This window comes from Eulemur rufifrons, chromosome 17 (assembly GCF_041146395.1).
Source record: "Eulemur rufifrons isolate Redbay chromosome 17, OSU_ERuf_1, whole genome shotgun sequence".
Taxonomy (NCBI): domain Eukaryota; kingdom Metazoa; phylum Chordata; class Mammalia; order Primates; family Lemuridae; genus Eulemur; species Eulemur rufifrons.
The window spans coordinates 71,053,108-71,065,709 of record NC_090999.1 but is presented as its reverse complement, the minus strand read 5'-3'; the positions used below and the strand labels follow the sequence as shown (position 1 = coordinate 71,065,709).

The 12,602-nt window shown below is 36.6% G+C and overlaps 1 protein-coding gene across 13 annotated transcripts in view; it reads right to left on the bottom strand.

The window, feature by feature from the left end:
* Positions 1 to 12,602, bottom strand: part of PAM (peptidylglycine alpha-amidating monooxygenase) — a 263,682-nt gene that overhangs the window by 92,143 nt on the left and 158,937 nt on the right. For all 13 annotated transcript variants that reach the window (XM_069492649.1, XM_069492648.1, XM_069492651.1 and 10 more), the window contains 2 exons: positions 11,649 to 11,734; positions 10,166 to 10,249 (listed from right to left, as the gene is read on the bottom strand). In XM_069492649.1, the coding sequence (XP_069348750.1) occupies positions 10,166 to 10,249; positions 11,649 to 11,734 (170 nt within the window). The remainder of the gene's footprint in view (positions 1 to 10,165; positions 10,250 to 11,648; positions 11,735 to 12,602) is intronic.

Genomic DNA, 12,602 nt, shown 5'->3' with positions numbered 1-12,602 from the left:
AATAAAATACGTAAAAAATGAAGGGATGTAACTTATTTTGGCCCATTCTTCAAAAAGGTTTATCTAGATAATGTGTGAAAAGAAGGAATATTTTCACACCTATACATGGGGAGGGGGATCTCCAAGAAAGTAATATATGCATTGTGAGTGCCTTCTATTAAAGCATTTTAAAATCTAAATACCAAATTTTGTGAAAAAGTGTAGAATAAAAATAAACTGTCTTCTGAATTTCTAAGTGAAATAAAGTTGCTAGAATAACCAGACAGTAATTAAATGCATTTTCTTCTTTCAAAGCTCCCTTTTTCTTCAGAGAATTGAGATTTAATTAAACTTATTTTGGTAAATGCAAATTATTCTGCTTGTGTCCCAAAAGCCCCAGGAGATTGCCCTGACACACCTGTAATACAGGAAAAAAAGGTAGCAGTGACTTCAATCCTTACTTGGAAAATCTGAACGCCAGGTGTCAAAGTTTAGTGTACATAACAATCAACTAGGGAGCTTATAAAAATTTCAGAATCCTGGGCCCAGTGGTGTGCTGGTAATACATTGGCTCTCTGAAAAAAAAGTATGTGTGGGTGTGTATGTAAGTTTAATACAGTTTTACTGGAAAAATGTGTAACACACAATTTATAAATAATAAAAAATTCACTACTCTTTATTGTGAATTCCATATAAGCAGTTGACTCTCACAGAATTCTTTCCTTGATTTTTGCCGAATTTTTCCATAGGCCACCTCCAGTTATAATTGGCAGTGAGTAGTTCAGACAAGAATGTTTATTGATATTTTTGTTTATTGAAACATCAAAAACATATGTTGGAACTGCACTTGCTTATTAATGATGTCAGCAAAATCCTGAATTGGATAATAGTTGGTGAATACGGAAGAATATTCCTCAATTTTTTTTGGCTATTCACAATAATCTACACTACTAATCATTTTCTTAGATCTAGACAACCAACAAAATATAGATCAAACTCTGACTTGCAGCACTTGTCAATTTCCATGGTGTAAATTTTCCTACCATGGCCAATTTTAAGCTACCACCTGACATCACTGAACGCTGAGTTAGGAAGAAATAAGCAGTAAAGCAACATTTTGTAATATTTCCACCACACAGATAAAACAGATGTTAATAACCTCAAGAGCATAGATAATAGTAAAATGTAGTAAAATAATTAGGAGATGATTTTTGAATATTTATTGCCTTTATTTTTAATGATGGCTATTTTTAACAATCAGCTCACAAAATACCTGCAAATTACAACCGGTTCTTGTGAGCCTACAAGAGCCAGCTCCAGGACACTACTGCCTATGTGCCCTACCTACTATGCATCTGATTCAAAAGGTATAGTTTGAACCAGGAACTTTAATTTGAAAAAGTACCCCAAGGAGAGTCTGGTACAAGCAGAACTCTGATTAGATTTTGAGAAATTCTGACCCAGACCATATACTTTAGAGGTAATTCTATTAAGATCTTCCAGTTAATTCTAATTCTTTTAATAAAACATTATGAGGAGTTACTTTGTTTAAGTAAAGACTGGGCAAAATTTTTAAGTGCAAACAAATAGTGCAGGTACAGGTATGGGGCTTGCTCATTCACTGTGGATTGCAAATTGGAAAAAAATTGTTTTGTTAGGTAATTTAGTGGAATCTGTCAAGGTTCAAACACTCCATGACCCAAAAATTCTATTTCTAGATATGTACCCTGAAGTAGAAATACATAGTTCTCTAAAACATTTCTAATGTTGCTTGTAATAGCAAAAAACTCAGAACTTAGACTTCTTTAATAGGGAACAGAACATACAAATTACAGTACATTTGTACAACAGAATACTAGGCAGCCATTATTTATAGCAGAAATACGCCCAGGGTACACTGTTAAATGAAAAACAACTGATGCAGATCTGTGGGGAGTGTGATCTGAATTTTGCAGAAAAAAGAAAAAAATGCATATATAAGTCTGTGCTTTCTGTATGGATATAGTAATGTTGAGATAAGCTAATGAAAAGTTGGCAGGTATAAACAAGAGTCACTGGGGGTTGGGGTGTGGGGTGGGGAGAGAAACGGAGGTGGGATTGATGAGGGTTTTATAGATTTTTTTCCAATGGTAGCCATATTAGTAATTTTTTACTTTTATTTTTGGTGTTTTACTGTATTTTCCAAAAGATAAAAAATAAAGTTCAGGAGAGAAGATTCTTCTAATGGCAAAGTATGCAAATATATTCAGAGTCCTCCAATCCTTGTTAATACTTTAACTGATAACTCAAATATTAAGAAATGTGTTTCTTTGTTCTTATACCAGAACTTTTTGAAATTCCAAAATCTAAAATGCTCCGGAAGCTTAAAGTTTTTCTGCAAAGTTTGGCAGCAAAAGCTGACCTGAATGAATGTGATGCTATTTATGTTTTTATCCCTTTTGGTGGAAATATTTGAACATTTGTTACAGAAACATTGGTGTATTAGGGATGGTGCCCCAGACTGCCCAAGGTGATGTAATACATGATTTATGCATGTGAGTATCTATCAAAAATGTTAAAAGCTCTTTATTCCAAACCAACTCTGCCTCAAGGCATTTGGATAAAGGTTTGTGTCCCTATATGAATGACTATTAGAGAAATCAGAAATGAGAGTTAGGGAGGGAAGAAAGAAGGCTTGGCATGGCAGATGATATGAATATTACAGCCTTGGGAAAGAAAAGGGAAACTGAGGTAAAGTGTACCCTTCCTGGTACATTTCTGTGTCCACTGGGGATGAGGCTTATTTAAGCAGGTCTGCTATCCCTTGAGCCGAGAACTTGGAAACATTTAGTGTGCTCTGGAATGAAAGATCATGGTGAGAGAACTACCCTTATGGTCTACTCTGGAAGGGGATTAGGATCAATGGCCTATATTACATGCCAGGGTCCCATTCAGGGAAGGCTAGGCTGAGAGCCATCTATGTCTCCCTTTTAGCATAGAAACTCAGCAGCTTTACGACATCTCAACTGGGGTTGGAGGATCATTAATAACACTCCTCCCTTCCCATATTTGCAAATTCAAAAGAGATTCTTAAATATGGAAAGTAATCCAAAATGCTCTAAAAGACATGGGTTTAAATACCCTCACCCACAGTATTGCTCCCTTTGCAGAGAAGTGAGCAAAAGCAGGCTTGGTATATTTCACTGAAAAGCAGGCCAGAGGAAGCTACTTATACAGATTTAGAGAAAGAAAACAGATGAAGCAATGGGGAGCAATATTTGACCCAGTTTTCCACTATCCCTGCAATCAAGTATCAGGGAGTGAGGAGCACTCTAATGCTTACACTGAAGTCAGAATAGCCTGCTTCATACTGGAATGAAATACTTTTAAGCGCAGTTACCTTGCCACTGATCTCTGCTCCATCTTGTTCAAAAATACATTAGAGCAAGGGATTTTCCTGGGCTCACAATTTCAAAGCTTTTTCCAATAGCTTCCTGGCAGTAGTCTTGTAAGATGCAGACATGTAGCTGGAGCCACAGAAGAATTACAATTCCTCTGGAGTCTTCCATTTTCCCTTCCTCCAGCCACTATCACTGTTCCTGCCTGCTCACTCTACTACTGCTCCTCCAGCTGTGGTAAGATAGGAGCCCCCTGTGTGTGCGTGTGCACAGATGCGTGCCCTGTGTCCTGTAACACTCACCTGTCTGGAACTAAGCTATGCAGAAGCCACACCTACATGGATCATAGCCAAGATGGAATAAAGCAAGAAGGCAAGGAGAAAGAAAATCTGAAGGTCGCCAAGTACAGGCACTAGTGTTCCCATAATTTTACTCAAAAAGTTCCCCTTAAGGGCTGCAAGTCTGTCTGTTTACTCTAAACAATTATAAGAAACTTGGCTATCTAGATTCCATATCTAAAACATCCATTTAGAATGAGGGAGAAAGGTGCTTATAGGAAATCAATCTGGCAGCTTGAAACCACTTGTGATCTTGTCTGCTTTTTAGTGCCCTCTCTTGCAGCACTTACTTTGTACCAGCTTACATTATTACTGATATCATCTTATGTGTATTGACCCCGCTGGACAGGGAGCCATATGAGGGCAGACTTTTGTTCTTGCTAATCTTTACCTCCATGCAGTGCACTGTCTGAATTAAAATGAGCTACAGTGGTAGCTTGACAACAAAGGAAGCTAGAGAAAATACAGAAAAGCCAGGAGGAGGAAGCAATAAGCCCAGCAACGTAGAAAAACTCTATGTGCTCCTAAAAATTTGAAAAAAAATCCTAGTACAATAGTTGATATTCTCTATGATAGCTCAAAATTATGAAGAAAAGGGGACAGAGATAACGAGAACTAACATTACCAATCTGCTCTATGTCAAGCATAGCTGGAGGCATTTAACATACATCACTAATTTAACTTTATAAGACATATTCTAGAATGATTTCTATCCAAAAGTTTTTAAAGGTATAGTACTTCAAGGGTTAAAATCTTAGCATTCTGAAAAATTTGGCTATTCAAAATGATTGTTAAGGGTTCTAACTAGAATTTTATGATCTGATTTTAATAATATAACCCTCAAAATTTGGAGACTAAACTTCTTAGAGCTCACACAAAGGAGAGTTGGAAATAGGATTTCCAGGTTTGATTCACTTAATTTAGAATGTAAGTATCAAATACCCACTCCAAGGAAAATGAATCTTTTGGCCATACTCCCAGGAACACACGAAAATGTATAAAATGCAGGTGTACTTTGAGGGCTATGATGAAGGCATGGAAACAAGCCCTGAGAGAGAGAGAGAAAGAGAAAAGAGAGAGTTTGTATGTGATGTACTGTTGATAATATCTGCTAGTTGTCCTCTTGCACCAAGAGGTTAATGACATTAAGTGGACTGTAGCTTGGAAAATTTGCCAACCCAAAGACAGTTGGAGCTATACAGTTGTGGAGAGATCCTGACTTCCATTCTAAGAATATCAGTTCCAACTTCAATTGGTAAGTGCATGGGATTTCCAGTTTGAGAAATGAGTTATTTTTGTTGGAGACCAGTAAGCTAATGCCAGAAATTCTAGAAATGAAAGGCCAGCTTTCATAAGATTCCCCTGGGCCAAAACATCCAAAAGAAATGTGGCAACATTCTGCAACAATCTCAGAGAAATATTCTCTTCAAAACAAGACTTTGCTGAAAAAACTTGGTCAAGACAAGGGCGAGGGGAGGAGACTTGGAGGAATCCCCAGTTGCCACTATTCTAATTTCCTTAAGGGCAGGAACTTGGTCTTGTAGTTTATCTTTGTATAGCTGAACTATGAATAATAAAAACTGCTGTGGAGAATAGGAAAAACGGCATAGTTAGGAAAATTACTGGCAACGTGACAGACGTGAACACAGTTCTGTATCTAAACAGGATGAGAAACTTCAACACCCTTGAAAAGTAACAAATATCTTTATGTTGTCGGCAACTATGACATATAAACCATTATGATCCCTTTTTACAGATGAGGAGAGGTTAGAAGCTTGGTGAGTGTAACAAAACTAGCATGTGCCATTACCAAGGTGTCTAGACTCAGAGTTTGGTCACCAAACCCTGCACCATTGCCTACATAGGACATTCATTTCCAATTAGAATATATTCTATCTCCATGGAATACTAATTTGTAAAAAATTAAGAAGCTTATACATTTTAAAAAAATCAATTTTTTCCTTCCTGAGCCCCAGCCCTGGCTCACTCTGGCCACCTGCAGCCCCAATCCTTTCTTCCTAAGGCCAGTCAGTAGCTTTTCTACATGCTCTAGCCCAGGACTGAACGACAACAGGAAATGAAACTTTGATCAGGTTACTGCTCCACAGAAGGGCATCCTGAATGCTTTAAGAATAAAGTCCTAACAGAGATCTTTACAGCTTAGTCTCCACCTTTACCTCTCTCCTCATTTCTTGCCACTTCTCCCTTCGCATGTCACACTCCAGTAATGCCAAATGACCCAGAGTTCTCTGCGTCTAACAGGCTGTTTCTCTGCCATGTCTCTGTGCATGCTGTTACTTGGATCACTCTTCCAAACCTTGCTCTGGTTCTATCTTCTAAGAAGCCTTTCCCAGACCTCATCCCCCACCCCTTCCAGGCATACCTGTACCTCTCAACTCTCAGCAGTCTCCAGGTCTGGTGTGCATTTCTATTCCTGCCTATAAACACACTCCTTTTGTGCTTGTCTCCTGCTAGAATACACTAAACTTTCATAAGGGCAGGAAGATTAGTATACCTAGCACTGGCCACAAGCCTGACACTATGACTGACATGGCATTCAATATCATTGATTGTTTTTAAATGATGCTTTTACAGCTTCACATTGTCTGCAATTTCCAAAAAAACAGCACAAAACAAAACAAATATTTCATATAATCCTACAGAAGTCAGTCTAAAATCACATCCAATCTTTTCCAACTAATAGAGCTCACAGTTCAAGACATACCCAGCTGGCTTCAGGTTATAATTTCTCTGATACTTTACCACATTCTCACTAAGTTTTAGAGGACATTTTGCCTTCACTGTCAGTGCTTTATTATTCAGATGTCTCTCTCTTTTTGTTTTTTTTAGTGAGACAGAGTTGTGCTCTGTCACCCTGGGTAGACTGCAGTGGCGTCATCATAGCCCACTGCAACTTTAAACTTTTGGGCTCAAGCGATCCTCCTGGATCAGCCTCCCCAGTAGCTGGGACTACACTCATGTGACACCACGCTCAGCTAATTTTTTCTTTTTTTTTTTTTTTTTTTTTTGGTAGAGACATGGTCTCGCTCCTGCTCAGGCTGGTCTTGAACTCTTAAACTCAAGCAATCTTCCCAGAGTGCTAGGATTACAAGTGAGCCACCACGCCAGCCTACTGTCTGTGCTTTATTAAAGAAAAGTTCTAGGCTTCTCAATTTTCTCAAACTTTCCTAGTGTGGAAAAATGCACATACCCTTAAGCCAAACATTTCCTCACTTTTCAGTAGAATACAGTAATTTCCTGTAGTGTTGTTACTTTGCCTCTGGTTTACAATTTATGTACTTAAAAATGCCATCAATTGTTTTAAAGCCATGAAATTCAAATCTTCACTGATATTGGTACCAAGAGCAGTGATATGATTATATACGTATGTGTGTATTTGTGTGCATGTATATAATATATACCTATACAACATACACATATTTAATGCATTTTTAATAATTAGAAGATATGATCATTATATAATTATTTTCCACTTCTGGGTACATCTGGAGTTAAGTATGAGATCACAACACAGAACCTGTTTCATGTGTAAGTCACTACTGTAATACTTAATCAGGTACGGAGAGATTCATGTTAACTCTTTCTTCATCATGAGAATATGAGTGGGAATGTAGTATACTAACTGGCAGGTACTTTCAAAGAAGTTAAGATGGTGCTTCTACTTGTGGAATTTAAAAATGTAATAGGGCCGGGCGCGGTGGCTCACGCCTGTAATCCTAGCACTCTGGGAGGCCGAGGCGGGTGGATCGCTCGAGGTCAGGAGTTCGAGACCAGCCTGAGCAAGAGTGAGACCCCGTCTCTACTAAAAATAGAAAGAAATTATATGGACAACTAAAATATATATATACAAAAAATTAGCCGGGCATGGTGGCACATGCCTGTAGTCCCAGCTACTTGGGAGGCTGAGGCAGTAGGATCGCTTAAGCCCAGGAGTTTGAGGTTGCTGTGAGCTAGGCTGACGCCACGGCACTCACTCTAGCCCAGGCAACAGAGTGAGACTCTGTCTCCAAAAAAAAAAAATAAATAAAAATAAAAATGTAATAGACAATGTTATAATATTTTAAAGAAAAAAATCTTTCTTGTTCATTGGCTATTTCCTTTTTTTCTTTGTTCCTTATAATCCTGGTAAACATAAAAGTGTACATATATTTTTATGTAGTCTGTATTAAATTTTATTATTTGCTTGTTTTGTTGTTATACCAATTTTTTAACCAGTATCCTATTAAGGGATATGTGTTAACTCCCCAGGTTTTCATAATAATAATTAATGGTTCATAAATAAATGTAGGTTTGTAGCTCATTTTTAGAAAAAAATCTCTTTCTTTAGGATAAAAGCCCAGAGCAAGATTTTAATACTATGTATTAAATGTATATGAAATGGCAGAATTGGTTTCAAAACATTGTACTAATTTATATAAACTCCTAATCTGTACCAGATTCACCCAAACCTTGGCAGTCTAGAGTCTTATAATTCAATCTCCACCTATCCCCAGCTTAATAAATATAAAATACTATCTCATTGTTTTACTGAGATTTGATATTTTCCCAAGTTACTAACTAATGTAATGAATAAATTCCATAGGTGAAGTGTTTTGTTTACATTTTTATTATATTACAATAATTACATGAATTATACCACTAGTAATCTTTCTATCTCATATATGCCTTCTTTTAGAAAAAATATACTCAAATAAGAGAAAATAAAAAATTATTACATAAAGTTTCTCATCTGTCTCTTGCAGTAGAGAATAACTATATGTTTATATATCAAAACGTCAGCACTTTTTATTACCCCTAGAGTAAATGTAAATTATAAAACAAAATTAACTCCTCATAAATAAGAAATTAATTTAAATTATTACAGCACCATATTAAAAAAACTAGTGTATATGTATCATTCACTTTCTCTAGGGTATTAATGTGGTTATCTGTTAGGAGTACTTACAAAACTAAGAGGAATTAGGTTGAAAAGTGAAGTCTAGGGTCTTGTAGAGGTAAAAAGATTAGGGTTTAGGAAGTGTGTGTGGGTATGATGAGCTACTTTAGTTGTGGTGGTCAGGGAAGGCTTTCTGAAAATACAGTCTTGTCAATACTTTGGAAGTCAGCAGTCTTAGAATCTGCCTTTTTTACTGATATCAAAATGGTACATTTTAGAGCAGGTAATTTCTATCTTTGTCCTCAAACACACACATTATTTATTTCTTTGTGCTCAACAAAACCTTGTCTCAGCACTATAAAGAGTTCAAAATTTAAGATTAGGTTCTGTTTCAAAAATGGAAAGCTATTTGTCTAAACTGAAAGTATATAAATAAAAATATAAACATATTTTACCTGAAAGTTAGGTTCATATGTGGGTCCACAGGAGCTTGTTTAATTGATAATATATCTGACTACAGTACTTTTTCAATTGCATAAAATTATTGTTTTCAACATCCTTTTCCAGAGGGAGACTGCATTTACTGTCCTAGTTCTGAATGCTGAGAATCTATGGACCCTCCCACCACATGGGCGCTCTCTCAGCAAATTTCCCAGCAGGTATTTCATAGGCAGAGATGGACATCTACTTCCAGACTTAGTTGCTAGAGAGAATCTAACGGATTTGGAGAGGAAAATGTATCAGGTTAATAAGCCAAATATAATGTTAAATCAGAGAATTTAGGGGAATATATATAGGTCAGTATGGTGTAGTTACAAAAGCAAACAAATCTACATAATATTTATACTCTCGTGAACACAAGAATTTGAACCCAGAATGTAGCTGGAGTTTGACTAAATGCAGCAGAAGTAACAAGCACCAGTCTCAGTTGCCTTGGGAACAGGGCCCCTTCCTCATGTTAATGATTCTATCATAAGAAAAGGGACATTTAAATGAAGTGCATAGTAATCACGGGCAGAGCAATAGGTGTCTACAGAGATAAGTATGAGTATTTAGCAGTGTCTAAAGAGATTGTGGGGTCTGTGCATTAGTGCAGTGCACAATGGATGAGTTCATGAGGTGGAGGTGTGGATTAGTAGATAAGGCATCAACATGAGCCCGAGTGTTTGAGAACCTCCCTGGTACTGCAGAACCTGTAGACTGTCCCAGTGGCTTGCTCATAGTAACACAGATAAACTACCAGTTCCTTCCTACACTTTCCGATGGTGTTGATTGGAATGAGCAGCACTCCTAGCAGGAGCAGGAGCAGGTAGATAAGACAACACACTGGGAAACAAAAGAGCTCTGTAAAGTCAGCATAAGAGAAAACACAGTAGGATGCACAGGTACATAACAGAAATAAGTTATTCTTTCAATAGCTCCAAATTAAAAGAAATGAAAGCAGTTGTTCTCTAGTGGGCAGAGGGTGTGGGTAATTCTTCATTTTATTATGTGGATAATAATTAATGCATCTATTTTAAACAATATAGTATAGTATTGGAAGTTGTGCTTAGTTCCAACATTTCAAAACTTACCTCTAAAAGCACTAATATCCCCATAGTGTACCTGTAGTACAAAGTATTTACTTCCAGTCTCTCCTCCAACTCTGAATCCAACACCTAAAGATTTAAGGAAAAAAATTAATATTTTAGGAATTGAAGTCTAAAATGGAGCTAATCTAGGATTGCTCATCTATGAAATCCAAAGGGAAATAAAAATAGCATATAACATATAAAGTTACAGTGAATATTACATGAAAAGCAAAATAAATTAGACATTGACAGAAAATTTTTAATATACTCTGTCATTACCTCTCAAAGCTCTGATGGAATTCTACTTACAGTCCCCATTTCAGAACCAGAGTAATCACTTACACTTTAAGAGGACAATTCACTCATTTTGAAAGAAACAGAACAAACAAAACAAAATTCTTTCCCTGTTGATTATTTAACAGATATACATAAACCCATTATCTCGTTTTGTTTTGTATATATCCATATTCATTTTATTTTCTGACTGAATATAGGAAATAGACTTAGGACCATCTCAGGGGAATTACTTTTCTTCCCTTGTGAAAACAGCTATCTACAAAAACGTCACTGAGGAAATCAGTTACCAAGTAGATTACAAAGTCCAGTATGTCAGTGAATTTTTGGAATCTGAATGCTCTTAATAGTATCACTTTTAATAAAGTTTGCTAGTGGGCTAAAAAAAAAAAAAATCTACGGACAAAATATTTACAAGCAGAGGGAAAAATTTTTTTTATCTGCTCTACTAATGGATCTTAAAAATGTCAATAAATCTATGATGGACATCCCTGTTAGTTTCCAGACTTGTTTGGTGGTGGCTGCCTGGTACACTATACAGAGAATTCTGAGGCTCATTTGAAACAAGGCAAAACAGACATCAATTAACGACGCTGGCATGAGTTGGGGAGTCAAGGGAGGGACATGCGCATCACAAGACCATCTCTGAACCACAGCAGACTTAATTTGTTGCAGAACCACACACTCCCTTTAATATTAAAAAACATTTAGGTAATAAAAGAGGGTAGTAATTCACTCATGCACTGGAAACTATGAACACTTTGGAGGTGAAGTCAGAAAGGCAGCTGAGGTCTGGCATCACATTAAATACCCAGGGTTCCAGGACTATAAAAAAAAAAATCTCTGCTGAAACAGCAATTTATTTAATTCCTAGCTCTCTTGGCTCATGAAATGCTCCTGCTGTCAAGAACCAATGTGCCTGAGGCCAAAGGTGGCTTGAGGTATACTTGGTTATTTTCTTATTCTGTCTAAACTGTTATGTGGGCAAACTACTTACCAAAGAGAGGCAGAAAAGAGTAACTACCTAAATGAAAGCTTTTCAATACAAAGCGGGTAATGCAGGCATTTTTCCTCTGAAGCTGCAATATGGAACACTGTCAACAAATGTTAGCAGGGGCTATAATCAAAAGTACTTTGGAAACAGACATCAAGCAGCTTTAACATAAGACGATCCAAGAGGCCTCGGACGTACCTTTGGGGAGTCTGGTAGGGGGAGCATTTCTGGCCCAGGCATACAGAATATTGGCTTTATCTGTACAGGTTCCTTCATCACAAAACCTGAAAAAAAAAAAAAGTAGCTATCAATGAAGATTCAAGTAGTAAAATGCATCAATTTCTCCCCATGGGAGAAGATATTTGAAAGCAAAGTATTAATATATCAATATATCATTATTGTATCATATTGGCTTTAAGATCCTAATGAACGCTGGTACAAAGAACAATTTCTAGGTGAAATAAACACATAAAGGGAGAGTTTTTATTTGATGTTGCCTGATATGAAATGATCTTGTGACATATAGATATGTAGATAAATTTCTACTTTGATATGTTCATATGTGGAATGAATGGAATACATAATCAAGTAGAAAACCAAACGTTACACAGAGTCTATATAAACCAAAGCTAACCTGGTAGAAATCTGAAAGTTTACTAAAAGAAATGTCATACACATTTTTCCTTTGGTGATCATTGTTCAAACAATGCCTACTCTCAGCCTACCCTCAGCAAAGTGAGGATTACAACTGTATCCCATTTAAGGGGTTCTTGACCATAATATGTTTTTTATATGTATAATATATATGAATTTTTTGAGTTTATGAATACTAGCTGTGCCATTTATAATTTGTTTCATATTGTGCAAGTCATTTAATCTTACTGAGCCTTAATTTTCTCTCTTGTAAAACAGAGATACTTATACTTACCTTGCAGAGTTATTCTGTACATCAAATGAGATATAAGTGGAAAGCACTTTATAAAACTCAAAGCACTATACCAGGGTAATGCATTATTTAACAAACCATTCACTTTATCTAAAGATTCGCTGTTGAGAGACTTGTGTGGTGAAAAGAGCACCCAGGCAGAAAGACACATCTGGAGTTCAATTCCAGAGCCACCCCTTAATAGCTGTGTATCCTGGGTGTGTTTA